General features: G+C 43.9%; 1 protein-coding gene across 2 annotated transcripts in view; it reads left to right on the top strand.

Moving 5' to 3' along the window:
* The window catches only part of AMPD1 (adenosine monophosphate deaminase 1), a 76,981-nt gene that overhangs the window by 1,858 nt on the left and 58,235 nt on the right, over window positions 1-16,888 (top strand). The window contains exons 2-5 of one of the 2 annotated variants that reach the window (XM_075615342.1): window positions 1,591-1,733; window positions 5,776-5,950; window positions 6,165-6,321; window positions 13,773-13,938. In XM_075615342.1, the coding sequence (XP_075471457.1) occupies window positions 1,718-1,733; window positions 5,776-5,950; window positions 6,165-6,321; window positions 13,773-13,938 (514 nt within the window). In that variant the 5' untranslated portion in view covers window positions 1,591-1,717. The remainder of the gene's footprint in view (window positions 1-1,590; window positions 1,734-5,775; window positions 5,951-6,164; window positions 6,322-13,772; window positions 13,939-16,888) is intronic. The other variant, XM_075615341.1, reaches the window with a different exon arrangement.

Raw genomic sequence — 16,888 nt, 5'->3', positions numbered from 1 at the left:
AATATATAAGATATGATGAAAAACGAAAGGGGTCCCTTTTTTCCTGAACACCATGTATATAAAAACGATACATAAAAAAACAAACCTATAAAAAACCTAATTGTAGCCATGCCACCTTTTGGCTACTAACCTGCCCTACTCTTGGCAGTAAGTCGTGCTAGAATCGGGCTGCCAGTAGTCAATATGGGTTTTCCCCACTCACTGGAGCTGCACTTGAGTGACAGTGGGAGGCGGTGACATCCGGCCTGAGCATGTCCAATCATGGAACAGTTCTGGTGCTCTCCTCCTAGCTGTACTTAAGGGCAGTGCCACCCCAAATTAGTTAGTGCCTCTACCCACTTGAGAGGGGCAGGTCACACAGCCAAGAGCCTGATTATTAGGCCTTCTCTGGTTCTCTTCCCCTCTGGGGTGAGTGAGTGTGTACCATACCTCTGCCCCTGATAGAGGGGCAGAGAATAGCTGGGACTACTGTGGGTGCCCTTGGCCTGTAATGAAGGTCCAGGGACCATCCATCAGTGAGTAGCTGACAGTTGCTGTATTGGGCAGAACCCTGCCGTGTACTGTGCTGCACAGAGTGAGAGAATAAACCGTTCCTGTTATTATACCTTCGGCCTGGTGTGTGACCTTACTGGGGGGAGAGGTAATCGGTTCTACTGTGGGAGATCATCTTCAGTTCCTGGAGCCTACGGCAGATGGAGGCGCTGCACTCTAAAAAATATGTGGTTAATGTACCCCAGAAACCTGATCCTATGTCCCCACTACCATCGGCGGACAGCTCAGCCCTCCTGTTTACCAGCAGGTATCATGCACCACAGACGTAGTAAAGGCCAAATCTCCCACCGGGTGTGGGAAACACTGTTACATAATTATAACTCGGAGTGGTGAACGTGAATGGAATAAAAGGTGGAACTACCCAAAGCAATCACATAGTCGCAGGTGCCATTGGTCTTCATATACTGCCATTTACGTGCAATTCTGATGAAAATACAATTTTTTCATGAATTCCTGAGCAATGTGAACTTTGGTGAAAAAAAAGTGAAAGTTAACAAAAAAAAACTCAAAAAGTTTTGTGAATCGTTTGCATTCATTCTAGTTAACACGTTGGTGGCAACAGAAGGTACCCTGATGAAACTTTCACTTAGGTGTCAAAACATTGGCTCTACTATGATGCTTGACATCATATGCTAGGATTTTTATGATCGGTAACTGTGTGTATAGCTAAATTGTTGATACAGCCGATTTGCCAGTTGATGTTTTCTTTAGCTAATGACAGCAGCAGAATTAGCCGCGAGATATGGGAAGAACAATAATAAGATTAGCATTACATAGAGCAGGAGCTGGAAAAACAGAAGCATTCATTTTCATACAGCAAGATAAGTGAAAATGTTATTGTAAGGGAGACTGAAATTGTTTTTATTTTTCTTTTTGCCCCATGATGTGGGACTGAACCTTTAAGAAAAAATCTTTTGCAGGCACTTCTGGCTGCGAAAGTGTTTAGATGTAATGAGCTTTAGCTTCTCTGGCAACTCCTTTTGACCACACGCTGGAAATAGCCTCGTATCCTTTTAAAGTTTCAATATCACGTTACAGAAGCAGTAAGTTGGATACACCAGTTGCACAGACATCTGCCTGTTTAACAGCTCGCTACTGTACTGGATAGCTGCTTGTCACTCTATTCTCCTGCTGAGCGGAGATAAACTGAAGAACTTGCATCAGTATGGCAAAAGCAACAAGTAAGTAATAACGTGGTTTCAACCCGTTCATTGCCATGAAAGCCTGCAATGCATTGCTTAGCAGGCCAATCTGGCACAGAAGGGTTAAACGCAATCAGATTTACATTTGCCATAACCTTCCTTTTATGTCATAGCACAGTAGCTTGCATATTGTATTTTATTTTGTTGGTAGTACATTAAAATAGATGCTATTCCATGGGGCAGAATGGTTTGGGTGCAGAGTGTTTAAATGTGTATTGTATGCAATAAAAAATACATTGAAGATATGTTTATGATGTCAACAGTGATGTTCACACTTTTATGTAGCATTCTGGTGATATCTGCATTTGTACATTATATACTGTATATGTATCATATTCAGCCCTTGTCGATCCACTGCTGGATGAAGCCTCCCCAATGATTTTACAGGTACTGCAATTGCAAGCCTCTCTTCTCCATGTTGCTGCAACAAATGTTCTGATTTAATCCTTCCTTCTTACTTTTGGAAATTTTCCTGGTCTTTTAATCTCTCTTTTGGATCCAGTCGAGTATATAATGTAATGTGTGTGTGTAACCCATTTAATATATAGCCACCATTAGTTCACTTTGTCCTACATGGGACTGACCCTTTAATACAGCGGTGTGCAAATTGGGGAGATTTTTTAGGGGGGGCGTGGATGGGTGCAGAGGTCCCGCGCTCTTCCCCAAGGCATTTAAATTAAATACTGGGGGACCGCACAAGGCCTCTGCAACTAAACTTACCGTGGTTCAGAAGCTTGGTGTCGGGCGTCGGCATGACGCCGGGGGGTTATGTGACGTCATGGTTGCCACTGTAACGTGACATTAAATGACGCCGCGGGTCACATGACGTGACACGACCCCTTGGCGTCATATGACGCTGTGCGAGGTAAGGTGGGGGGCGCTCTAACTGAGGAGAGCATGCAGGGGGGGCGCTGCAAATAGTTTGCGTGCCCCTGCTATAATATGTAGTTGCTATGTTTTCACTTTGGTCCTACTACATTGTACTGACTCCTTTAACACATTAAATACAGTATATACTGTAACTAGCATTGGTCCTTTTGGTCCTAGGTGGAACTGACTCACAAGGAATGCTAGTAGCAAAACGCTGGCAATGTTATTGGCAGAATAATAAGGCATTAATGTCTAACAGCACCTTATTTTTTCACACATTCCACAATGGATCAGCTCGACGCATAAACATGTAAGCAAAGACATGTACACTATTATTTGGCACTGGATATGTATCTTGCTTTGCATTTCTTTTCAGATTTAAGGCGTACGAGCTTGGTAATGAACCAAGATAATGTGTTTTCTATCTGTAGCCAGGGTCTCTGTGTTCCCCCTTACCTCCGCTGATGTCTGGGCGCTGTGGGACCTGGCCTTACTGTATTAGCCTCTACTACCCCTGTTGGGAGGCTAGTCCATTAAAACACCATCCTTTCTGTGAAAACATACTTCCTTATAGTCCACTGGAGCCTCTTACCGTCCAGCTTCAGAACATGACCTCTTGTTCTAGCACTTTTCTATATCCAAAAGCTTCCAAAATCTCACAGGTCTTAATGAGTCCAAATTTTCTATATACCAAGTGACTCATACCAACCCAAACACTCTTTTATACAACATGTGAAGAGATACTTGTAAACAAAATTGAACATATCGGAGATACTTGGGAAATATGTACATTTTATTCATTTGAATATACTTTGCATATCCAATTAGCATGCTTCCCAAGTATCTCAGGTGTGTTCAGTTTTGTTCACAGGTATCTCTTCACGTGTTCTATAAAGGAGTGTTTGGGGAGGTATGTCACTTGGTACTTTACAAAAATAGGACTCACGTATTTTATTTTTTACATTTTTATTTGCATATAGCTTTGTGGATATGCTCTGAGTTAATAGACCTCTGCGAATCAGGCCCAAAAAGAGAATTTTTGTCGAATAGCACCATTTTCACAAAATATTTATATTTTGCTGTGGAAAAGGCAAACTCCACACAAGTGTTAAAGTTTATGGGAAAATATGCAAAAATAATTTCCACAGCTTCTAAGCACTACTTGACAATGTCTGAGCAGTGACTAGAAATCTGCCTCTATTCAATGTCTTCTCATTTCTCCTTCTGTTCATGTCCAACACTGCAAACCTTCATCCATACTGGCTCACGTTATAAATCTTCTCTGGGACATTTGCTTGTGAGATCACTTCATAATCATTTTCTATTGACCTGCATTGGCTTATTATAGTATTATATTTTTTGACTATTTGAAATGAGGGCTCCCCCATGTTGAACTGCGACATTCCAAGCTGGAGGCACGCCCTGCTTTCAGAGAAATACCTTTTTGTCCAGGAGAAACATGGCTACTGGGGTCAGCCCTCATTTGGCGGGCAATAGAAAGCCACAACATTGTAAGATAACATTGCAGCCTCCGACTGGGTGATCCGGCAGCCATCTTTGTTTTTCCTTGCAAGTACTGGCAAGACAACAAAATTAAAGATTGAGGGGTCCCCAGTTCTGTCCCAGCAAACACGGTGGCTCATATAAGGTAGGTTTCTGCGTGGGATTGCTGCTTTATATAGGGAGATATTGAAAGTATAAGTTTGGAGTGGGACTGGCTTAGTCTTGGTTCTCTGTACCATCTCCCACAGAAATGAAACCACAATTTGGAATCAGAACGCATTGGAATAACTGGTCAAAAACAGCTGTGTTTTGAACTCCTTTTATGACTGGATTCAGGGGAGTCCATTGCCTGCCACTAAATACCCCTTAACCGTCTACTGGGTTACTAAATGTAGCCATGCTAAAAGCAAATATTAATCTGCTTTTACGTTTGGAAATTATTTCCAAATAGCATTTGTTAGGGTCCTCTGAATGGGGAAGTGTATGACAGTGAAGCGTTTGCTTTACCCATTAGACACACACCGTGACACTATATAAAAGGGAGCCGCCAGAGGAGATTAAACCCTTCCAAGAGAAGGAGTGGCTCAGTGAGTAAAGACACTGGCTGGCACTGAGTTTGAAGCAGGGGAGCCTGGTTCAATTCCCGGTGTTGGCTCCTTGTGACTGTGGGCCAGTCACTTTATCTCCCTGTGCCTCAGGCACCAAAAACATAGATTGTAAGCTCAATGGGGCAGGGACCTGTGCCTGCAAAATGTCTCTGTAAAGCGCTATGTAAAACTAGCAGAGCAATACAAGAATATTATTATTATTCCAAAGTCTTAGCTCACAATGTTTACAAACCCAACTTTAAAAATACTTGGTGTCAGACTTAATCAATGTAGCCAGCTTCCTTTAAAAGATTAAATCTCCAGTAAAGTGAAAATTGTACCCATTACAAAAAATATATGTTTTCAGTTTCACTAGGTCATCAGAAATTCATACTCCATGTCCTGCACCTTTATCTGCTTAGTGCATCATAATTTCTTTACAAGCAACAACCCTTCTTCAATATGCTGTGAGGCTGTCTTCCCAGTGCTGCAGAACATGTTTGTCCCATTCATTTCAATGGAGCTGAACTTTTCTGCAGCACCGGAAAGACTGGTTCATAATACATTGAGTATGGGGCCTTGGAGTTATATTGTATGTAAATTGATAAAATAAGGTCCAAAATGCTTTGCCAAAACTAGGCTGCAATGGACTGACAACGAAAGGGTTTAAGCATCACCTAAAACAGCACCCTTATCACAATAAGGTCACTGTATTGCCTCGGTAGTGTAGGAATTCCTAACATACAGTAGATACACAGCCAAGATACTTGGCTACAACAATTCTTAACATTTTCTGATCTGGCGTGTGGTTGGGGAATAGGAGGAGGTATTTTATAAATCGATGTGTCCGACGTACTTTTTAATCAATATCTTCCAAGGTGGCAAATGTGAGTGCTCATTTCTTTGCGAGTCATTTCCCAGAAGCCCGGGCTGCAGTGGAAGCATTGTATGCTAAGAGATCATGGGGAAAGGCGGGGGGTTGCGGACCTGTATTAGAGACGTGAATGTGTTCACATGATTGAAAAAGACAAAGCTAACTCTGAAAAAATACCTTTTCACAGAAAGTAATGAAGAAATCCGCAGTCTGGCGGAGAAAATGTTCGCAACGGAGGTTATCAATGTGGACAGCAAGGAGGACATCTCTCCGTTCGATATCGTAGAAAACTGCCCCATCTCACACAATGAGCTGAGAGATCATATGATGATGATGGAAACCAAAGAGGCTCAGGATAAAAGGTAAGGTGGACTCAATGAAGTCAGAGTGCATCTTAAACAGGCAGTTTAACAATCTAACAGGCGTCTGTAAACTGATCTAACCAATCTAAAAGCAACGATTCGGCTTAATCTGTTTCTCTAGAAAATAATTCCAAATTATATTTTGTAGAGGCCTCTGAATCAGAGTGGTTGTCAGTCAAAATAAGCCAGGTTGATGGGATTTTCTCTCTCTCAGAAAGCAACGTTTGGAGCGCCTGAAGATAATTTCTCTTGAAGTCCCCAAGATCATAAAGGAACATTTTGCTGAGCCTGAGGTGGATGATTCTGCTCCACTGTACAAGATTGTGCCAGAATTTCAGAGAGTGCAGATCACGGGGGACTATGCATCAGGGGTAAGATCACCAAACTCTACTTGTATACTCGGCCTCTTGCGATAGAAGAAAGATAGGTTTAGTCCTTGAAAATAGTGCAATGGTCCAGTAGCTGTATTGTCCTAGAGAAGAGTACATTTTCTATAGGTTGTGATATCTATTAACCCCTTAAGCACCCCATGATGTAGCTACCACATGGTAGGGTCTGGCACACCAGCAGCCCCATGACGTAGCTACGTTTAGGGGAGATTGCTTTCAGTGCTCCAGAACGCGATCTGAATGGAAGAGGAAGACTCCTTGTGTCAATGACACCGGGATCATGTGATCGCTCCCGGGATTGCAATGTTTCATACCAGCTGATGCACTCTGGTGCCACTGCGCATGGCAGCACACAGCTTTCCTGGGGCCAGGGACTAGAGTTTCCACTAGGAAACTCCATCAGAACTTGTCTCCCCCACCCCCAGTGTTAGCTGTCTTATGAGACCCCCCCCCGATATCTCTCTCACCTATCTCCCTCGCTCCTTTTCTCGTCCTCGCCTGCAGTCCTAATACAATAATCCCCCCTCCTCCAAGCCTAACACAATAAACTCCACTCCAACTTTACACAAACCCCCCCATCACACACAATAACCCCCCCCTCCCCCGTCACACATACTCCACCTCCTTACCTTTGATGGGAGGCCTCCGGTGTTGTGCCCAAATTTCTGCACAGGGCTTACATCTGAGACAAGGCCCAGCAGCAGGAGAGGTCCACTGCAGGGGGGCGAGGGAGGCCTGCTGCAGGGGGGCGAGGGAGGCCTGCTGCAGGGGGGCAAGGGAGGCCTGCTGCAGGGGGGTGAGGGAGGCCTGCTGCAGGGGGGTGAGGGAGGCCTGCTGCAGGGGGGTGAGGGAGGCCTGCTGCAGGGGGGTGAGGGAGGCCTGCTGCAGGGGGGTGATGGAGGCCTGCTGCAGGGGGGCGAGGGAGGCCTGCTGCAGGGGGAGGGTGGGGGAAGCCTGCTGCAGGGGGGTGAGGGAGGCCTGCTGCAGAGGTGCGAGGGAGGCCTGCTGCAGGGGGGCGAGGGAGGCCTGCTGCAGGGGGGTGAGGGAGGCCTGCTGCAGGGGGGTGAGGGAGGCCTGCTGCAGAGGGGCGAGGGAGGCCTGCTGCAGGGGGAGGGTGGGGGAGGCCTGCTGCAGGGGGGTGAGGGAGGCCTGCTGCAGGGGGGTGAGGGAGGCCTGCTGCAGGGGGAGGGTGGGGGAGGCCTGCTGCGGGGGGAGGGTGGGGGAGGCCTGCTGCAGGGGGGTGAGGGAGTCCTGCTGCAGGGGGGTGAGGGAGGCCTGCTGCAGGGGAGGGTGGGGGAGAGCTAGGACCCAGCCACCAGACAAAGATGTTGGATCGACCTCTGGCCAGGCCAAACTTCCAGCACCAGCCGACCGGGCCCAGGAAGGTTGTCCCAGTTCTCCCCCCTGTTGGTGGCCGCGCCATCGGTATTCAAAGGGTTAAAATATCCATCCATGCTGTTCATTCTTTTTTACGTGTACATGCATATTTTACCTTATTTTACATAAGGCATTGAACTGCAGGGACCCCCGGATCATGAGATATTTCATTTTAGCAATAATTCTTGTCTGGAACAAACAATTTGTCCACTGAGGTCAGCCTCACTCTAAAAGTGTGATTGGCTGACCTGGCAACCATCTTTGTTTTCATCTTGCAAGTACTGTACTGCCAAAAGTACAAAATGAAATACCTCTGCAATCTACAGTAGATAGCAGGAAGCATTATGTGCATTAGTTTGGCTCTTGGGGACCCCTGGTTCATAAACGTTCAAACAAACCTAAAGTAACATTTCCCCCCAAAATAAGTAAAGGACAAGTCCGATGTAGCAGGTCAAAAAAGTTTGTTTTCCCCCCACTTCTTTTTAACAGTGTAATTGGCTTTCTTAGAAAGATTAAATTACCCTTAATGTAACATTTGTACTTATTTGTATCCTGTGATAGGATATTTTAAGGGGTGCTGCTACTATGGAAGATACCCTACATACAGCCCATTAAGCCCCTAAAGATCACCTATTTCCCTTTAATGGGATGTAAAGTGTTTTCTAGTGCCAGAAAATGTCTTATGGAATAGCACTGCTTCGTAAATATTATTATCATCATTGTTTATTTGTAAAGCTCCAACATATTCCGCAGCGAGGTACAATGGGGGTACAGAGTTATGTATATTTCATAAACAGAAATACATACCAAATAAGGGCAAACAAGAGCAAACAGATACAGAAGGTAATGAGGGCCCTGATCCTCAGATCTTACAATCTAGAGGGGCAAGGTGCAATATTGTAACTAAAGGTAAAGTGGCTGCTCGTGGTGGGATGGAGTGTGCCTCAATATGGCCATAAATGCTTGGACATGGATATGAGTTTACAGATGGCTGTCAGCTGTTGAGTTGTATATCAGCCTGAAAATGATCCCACTATTTTATAAACCCACTTGAAATAGATCTACTGGCTTCTAAACTTTAAGCTTCGGGAGAAGCTGTGTGGAATTTGCAATATGACAACATGAATTCATGTGCTGCTGAATTTGCTCGGTCTTTCAAATCCAAGTTAAATTTACAATAATGAAACTGTATTTGCTTCCATTGGACACTACAGTCCTGATCTGTGATATTCTGCTTTCCACAGAAAAAGGTTCGCAAAGCTCGTTAAGCAAAGATACAATACTTAGAAATACTGTAGATGTGCGTCTTCCACAAACTGGTTGACCCCATTATCATATTATATGGTTGCCAGGTGTCCAGTTTTCACCCGGACAGGCCGATAATTCCGATGCCTGTCTGGTATAAAATTGGAGGTAATACCGGACACCTATGTTTCCGGTATTACCATTATAATTTGCGGAGGGCTGGCAGAGCAAGCACGAGGGCGGAAGCGCGAGGGCGGCTGAAAGGCGGGCAGCGGCGAGCGCGGCTGGAAGGCGGGGAGCGCGAGGGCGGCTGGAAGGCGGGGAGTGGCGAGCGCGAGGGCGGCTGGAAGGCGGGGAGCGGCGAGCGCGTCTGGATGGCGGGGAGTGGCGAGCGCGAGGGCGGCTGGAAGGCGGGGAGCGCGAGCGCGAGGGCGGCTGGAAGGTAGGGAGTGGCGAGCGCAAGGGCGGCTGGAAGGCGGGGAGTGCAAGCGCGAGGGTGGCTGGAAGGCGGGCAGCGGCGAGTGTGGCTGGAAGGCGGGGAGTGGCGAACGCGAGGGCGGCTGGAAGGCGGGGAGCGGCGAGCGCGGCTGGATGGCGGGGAGTGGCGAGGGCGGCTGGAAGGCGGGGAGTGGCGAGCGCGAGGGCGGCTGGAAGGCGGGGAGCGGCGAGCGCGGCTGGATGGCGGGGAGTGGCGAGGGCGGCTGGAAGGCGGGGAGCGCGAGGGCGGCTGGAAGGCAGCCTGTGCTGAGGCTGGAGTGGATGGTGGTTGGGTGCAGTCAGGACTGGAGGACTCGTGAGTCGTATCCTGACTGGAGAGTGATATAACAAGGAATAAATGCTGCACATCACAATATAAAAAAGAGTGTTTCAGTTACCGGCGCTCTCATCAATGTACGATCGGCTGCATCCAATCCACGGCATACAAAAAGGAATGAAGATGGGGCACACAGATTTCCAAAATAAAGAGATTTATTAAAGCATACACAACGTTTCGACACAATAGGTCTTTGTCAAGTGCAAAAAGTGGCTTCGCTTTAATAAATCTCTTTATTTTGGAAATCCATGTGCCCCATCTTCATTCCCTTCTGACTGGAGGAGAGGACAGCGGGGGCGGAGCCCACACCCGAGCGGCCCAGAGACAATAAGGTAAGGACACAATATGGGGGGATATGATTATGGGGAGCCAGGGTGAGATGATGGGGGAGAAATGATGATGGGGGGGAGGCAGGGTGAGATGATGGGGGGGATCAGGGGTAGAAGGATAAGATGATGGGGGACAGGGTGAGATGATGGGGGGGACATGATGATGTGGGGGGGGGGCAGGGTGAGATGATGGGGGGGGGCAGAGTGAGGTGATAGGGGGGCAGGGTGAGATGATGGGGGGGCAGGGTGAGATGAATATAATGGGGGGGGGGGGGGGGGAATAAAATGGTGATGGGGACCAGCCTGGGGATATGAGATGAGATCATGATGATGGGGGGCCAGGGTGGGATGAGATGATGATGGGGGCATATTTTAAATGTATTGTGGAGGTGGGGGTATATTTTATATGTTTTGGGGAGGTGGAGGTATATTTTATATGTATTGGGGAGGTGGGGGTATTTTTAAAATGTATTCGGGGGCGTGGGGGTATTTTTAAAATGTATTCGGGGGGCGTGGGGGTATTTTTTATATGTGTTTGGGGGGCATGGGGGTATTTTTATATGTGTTTGGGGGGCGTGGGGGTATTTTTTATAATGTGTTCGGGGGGGCATGAGTGTCCAGTATTTTTGAACAAGCCACCTGGCAACACTATATATCATGCAATGGTTATGTTGCAGACAAGGACTCTGGGTAGATACACTCATTAAGAAAACAGAGGTTGCAAAAGTAACAGCTAATTTAGGTGAAATAATAAACAGTTGAAACATGAAGACTTAAAAAAAAAATGAAAAATTAGAAAAAGATCAGAACATGAACAAGTATCAGGTTATTGGATCTGCTTTCATTAAAGTACTAATATTATGTATATATATTTAGAATAACATACTGTATGGGCCTGTCTTATGTTCTGCTATGGTCAGGCTCTTTAGTACAATAATATACAAGGAAATGTGCATTCCAGTAATTCATATAGCAACCATGTTATAACAGCACACTCGTGTGGTCAAAAATGATAACCCGGTAAACTCCATCAAAGGGACAATTACTTCTAGGGTCAAAGTATATTAATGTCAGTGACATGTTTAAATCTGGGCGAAATCTTGGGCTTTTTCTTTTTTTTTTATTAATGAAAAACAGATCGAGTGCCTGCTCAGGTGTCAATTAGACTGTAAGCTCCTCGGGGCAGGGACTCCTCTTCCTTAATGTTACTTTTATGTCTAAAGCACTTATTCCCATGATCTGTTATTTATATTATGTTATTTATTTGATTACCACGTGTATTACTACTGTGAAGCGCTATGTACATTAATGGCGCTATATAAATAAAGACATACAATACAATACTATGCTAAAGAGGGTTGCTAACTAGGAACAAATATAAATGACAAATGGATACAACAGGTTCTCAATATGATGCACTCAAAGGCCAACCTCTATTAGTAAAATATAACCTCTAATGTATATGTAACACCTTTATCCCCCGCCAACAGAAGAGGGACCACACCAAAGTGTCCTATTGTCTGCATAGCGGTGTAGGTGATGCTCAGCAGTTCTTTTACCTTGTTCTCAGGCTGCTGGAATTTGTGCATGGCTGGTATGGTGAGCAATAATAGAACAGGGAGCCAGGAACTTTTCTGTTACTTTATTTAAAGGAACATAACACACACACACACACGAAAAGTGCACGCTGCATAGCATATACAAGTTTTAATAAAAATGAAGGGGGAAAGACAAAGGGGGGAGGGGGGAAACAAGCGCACTTACAAAGTGAGCTTTAAAATCAGCATATGTGAACGCTAACTATCTGCTCCGTGAAGGCTCATCCTCCGATGACAAGCTGTAGCGTGGGCGGAGGGATCCAGTCAGCCGGGTGTTCACACCGGAGGTGGCGTGAGGCAGCCGAAGTACTCCTACTAGCTGCCTGCTGGAAATCCTGGGGTCTTGACAAACGCACTGAGGAAGCTCAGACAAAGGCAGACTTTTGCGTGATGACACAGTGTCAAACAGTCCTAACGCGTTTCGTCACAATCAGTGACTTTCTCAAAGGATGATGGGATAACCAGTGAAGGAAGTATAAATACCCCAGTGTTGCTAAGCAACATAGAAACAACACAGAATGAGATAGTGATAGTGATAATGATGTGCCAGACCAGATAAATAGATCCAAAATACAATATATAACAATAAAGAGATCGAATCAACAAGTACAAATAACAGTGAATTAATAAACACAAATGCTTCAACATACAAATATTAAAATATACAACATGACCCATATATGACATAAAAATCAAATAACAATAAAATTCCACAATAAACAATGAAGGGGGAACCACCAGAGGAACCTTCTAAGTAGGGTTGCCAGGTGGCTTCCCCAAAAATACTGGACTCAATGGTGAAAGGTGCGTCAGGTCACTCTGTCCAGGGAGGAAAATACCGGACACATACATGTCCAGTATTACAGTACCTCTCAATTTTTACTGGAGAGAGTATCCAAATACAGGACAGTCCGGTTCAATACCGGACACCTGGCAACCCTACTTCTAAGGGACAAAGGTGTATATCTTAATCTACAGTCTAAACATAACTGACAAATAAAATGATAAAAAATTAAACATAAGACAAGACAGAACAAAAATCCAGTAGAAGCTCCCAACAAATATATATATATATATATATATATATATATTTGATATGTAACTATACTAAAAATAATATATATACTGTATATGTGTACATGTATGTGTGAATATAATAAATATGATACTACAGACCCATATTAATGCGATAATAAAAATAAACCGCACAAAAATGATCCAAATCTAATACGAATATGTAAAAATGTTTTATTGTAATATGCAGTGTTCGACAAACCTATACATTTGCTCGCCCCGGGCGAGTGGATTTAACATCGTGGCGAGCTCCTATTGACCTAAGCAGCATACGTTTGGTACTAGGTGGCGAGTAGATTTTTTTGTGTGGCGAGTAGATTTTTTGGTGATTTGTCAACCACTGGTAATATGTGTAGAATATATTAAAAAAATGTCCAATACCAGCCTTATAAATGGTGAAAGTCCTCAATCTGGGGTTCCTGCTGCTTGCTGCCTCCCAGTCAGAGCTACTCCACTCCCAAGGTAAAACGAATGCCAATCTGTAAGCAAAGTGCAAATAGAAGAACCTCCAGTAGTACAGACTTTGCAATATACTTAATAAATAGAAGACACATTAAAAAAATGTGGGTACATAAATATCAGACTCATCTGTGTAGCAAAAATGTCCCTCTCCAGTCGGCGTCTGCAAGTTGTTCAGCTATGATGACGTCAGTCTCATCACACCAAGTATGGATCTTTAAGGATTGTTAGAAAGCATCTGGGCGCGTTTCACAAGTATTGCTTTATAGTGGATAACGGTAAGGCATGGAGACACTTACCTCCGTAATGGGTGCAGTTAGCTGCTCCTCTTGGCTAGCTGGGCTTTAAGGTTTAAAGCTCCCCTCATGGGCCAATAGTAAACCAAACCTGATGATGTCACGGCCTCCTATCGGCCTTACCAATATGGCTGGAAGAACTTTAAACTTCAGCCGTGTATACGTAGTTCAGACCTATGCTTACTTACTTATGATGAGGCAGCTACACCAGTAATAAACTATTGACATGCTCATATTCCAGGTGACTGTGGATGACTTTGAGCTGGCTGGAAATGGTCTGCATCGGGCCCTGAGTATCCGAGAGAAATATATGCGACATTCCATCCAGAGATTCCCCAGGACAACATCTAAGTATCTTCGTACCATTGAGGGAAAGATCTGGAAGGAGGAGGATGAAGTCTATCCAGGTAAGAGCAGGAGGGACTGTGAAGATTCGCTAACCTTACACTGATGAGACCCAAAAGGTTGAAACAGCTTTCTATGGTAGGTTTACTGGCCATGCACTTCTTTAACCCAGGCAGTGCTGAAAAAGCTGTGTAAAATGGCATGCATAAGCTTAAAGGTATCCATATTAAAATGGATAGGAAGTAAAAAGTAACACTGAGTGCTAATTTGCATGTCGTTACTCAGAACCCATAACTGCAGTCGAAATATTGTATGCTGGGTGACGAAGGGAAAAAGGCAGGTTTGTGGACCTGTCTGAGATATTTAAATGTCCTCAGAAGTGACTTGTTTTTAATAATTTTTGTATGCTATATGGTGGATGGTTTTTGTCACTTTTTGACTTACCATAACTTACTTTGTGTACCTGACAAGAGGAATTAATGAATCTCTCGAAAGAGACACTCAGAAAAGATGGTATTTAAAAAAGAATGCAAAATTGCTTCTACAAATGGAGTCTAAAGGGAGATGAGCAGACATGGTGGGGCAAATAAATTATTCCCTCCCACTCTTACATATACATAAATAAATAATAGGCACTCCAAGTGAAAACCAAAGAAAAAGCAAGTGGACACATCATATAAAAATAAAACACTATAAACACTTTACACAAACCAAAGTGCAATTTTATACACACACAGCCCTAGCTTCACTGACCTTGGTGTCATATTGGTTCATCAGCGTTTGGCCATGATTTGTAATATAAGAAAAATCTGTCCTCTTGGAAGCATCTCCAGGTGCAATGTTATAAAAGTCCACCAGGTTGGAGATGCAGATTAACTACAACTCTCAGATGCCCTGCAATGTTGGTCTCTCCCATTTCCTGGTCTATATATATCAGGAAGTTGCAACACTCCTGGCGAATGCAACTATTTTCCTTGCCAGTTCACGTCCCTGTTTCCCTTGGTCTCTCAAGCTAGTACAGTATTTGCTGTCTTCTCTTTTATGACCTCGGATCTTGTCTGGACTTTGCCTAACCCCTTAAGTTATACAGCTGCCTGCCTGCCTGTGAATGATCTCAGATTGCTTTGACTCTGCTTTGATTAAACACTGTTTTCATCAAACCGCCTTCCTAAGCCCGTCATTCCTCAGCGTTCTTTGACTTGGACAGGCACTTCAATCTAATTTTACAAGGCTTGAATATTGGATTTCACAAAACAAACGTTTTTCAAATACAGACAAAAAACTGTTTCCAAGAAAAATCAGGGCACCCCAGGACAAAAAAAGAAGAAAATAAGGAAAAATATAGTGAAGTACGTTAAAAGACAGAGCTCATTCACAATTCTGGTAAGATATGCACTTACATGTCAGTGCCTGACCGCACTTCAAGGCATCTTTTCTTGTGTTGGCCGTCTCTCTATGCAAAGTGGATGTGGAAGGAGCAAGACAGCCTCTTGGAAAAGGTATAACAAAGACTTCTTTATGTTTAACAAAACAGAGATACAACCCACACACAGTCTGTTTGTTTGGATTTGGGAGCAAAAGAGAGACAATCCCCCTTTTCCCTGTTGTCGCGGCCGTCCCTGCCTGTCTTATCGGAGACGTGACTATCTGTGGAAATAGAAAATTTATTTATAAGGACACATTTAATTATGGGGTGATCATTTTTCCGGGTAAAAGAATTGGAAGTGAAATGATTAATTTGTAAATAGGGTATTCATATTAAGAAAGTTAAATTTGCTTACTAAACCTAAAAAAATTCTCATTACAGCAAATCAAAATCTGAGTTGTACTGTATAGTGTAATCACTTACATGATTTTTCAATATAGATAGAACTGAGTGCCAGTACATGCCAAATGGGTCTGTGTGCAATTTATATTAAGGTTTTTTTTACATTTTCTATATTTGATATATATTTTTATAACTTTTATGTTATATATGTTTATATTTATGTATAACATGCATGAATTTATATGTAAATATTGTAATATTCATTGTCTATATTATATGCCAATTCTCTTTTATATGTTACAATTAAAGTTAAATTAAGTAATAGAGAGGCCTATAAATTAGGAGGCATGGACTACATTCACATGCCCCTGAGGAAGCAGGAACCCCCTGCGAAACGCGTATGGTGAGGGAGGACCAGAGAGAGTGTGACACACAAAACCCCAGAAGTGAAGTCAGACACAAGCAGGGATGGCGAGGACGGTCGCAACAACAGGGAAAAGGGGGATTGTCTCTATCTGGCTTCCAAATCCAAACAAACAGACTGTGTGTGGGTTGTATCTCTGTTTTGTTAAACATAAAGAAGTCTTTGTTATACCTTTTCCAAGAGGCTGTCTTGCTCCTTCCACATCCACTTTGCATAGAGAGACGGCCAACACAAGAAAAGATGCCTTGAAGTGCGGTCAGGCACTGACATGTAAGTGCATATCTTACCAGAATTGTGAATGAGCTCCTTTTTTTAACGTACTTCACTATATTTTTCCTTATTTTCTTTTTTGTCCTGGGGTGCCCTGATTTTTCAATGAAACATCAATCTTTGGACTGGGAACGGTTCCCTTTCAAGCAGCACCAACATATATAGTTTAGATATAGATCTAACACCATTCTAGCCCATGTCACTTGTTTTAAGTGACTGGGAGTTTGGCTTGACTCCCACTTAACATTTGGCCTGCATAATGATACTCTGACATCCAAAACCTATGCTAAACTAAGTATACTTTATAGGAACAAATCCTCCGTAAGCCTCCGTAGAAAGTGCATCACCTAGCAGATGTTTAATGCCAATTAAAGACTATGGGAACATAGTATATGGTACAGCACCCTAGCCTTTAGCAAACTAGACACCCTCTGCAACTCAATATGCCACTTTACATTGCAGTACAATTACAACACACATCTGCAAAATTCTCAAAGAACTGGATTGGCTATCCATTTAGTCCAGATGTAAATAACATGTTTCCTGCTTT

The sequence above is a fragment of the Ascaphus truei genome, chromosome 9 (assembly GCF_040206685.1).
Source record: "Ascaphus truei isolate aAscTru1 chromosome 9, aAscTru1.hap1, whole genome shotgun sequence".
In the NCBI taxonomy this organism is placed as follows: domain Eukaryota; kingdom Metazoa; phylum Chordata; class Amphibia; order Anura; family Ascaphidae; genus Ascaphus; species Ascaphus truei.
Note: the sequence above shows the minus strand (reverse complement) of the source record. Positions and strands in the feature narration are given on the sequence as shown.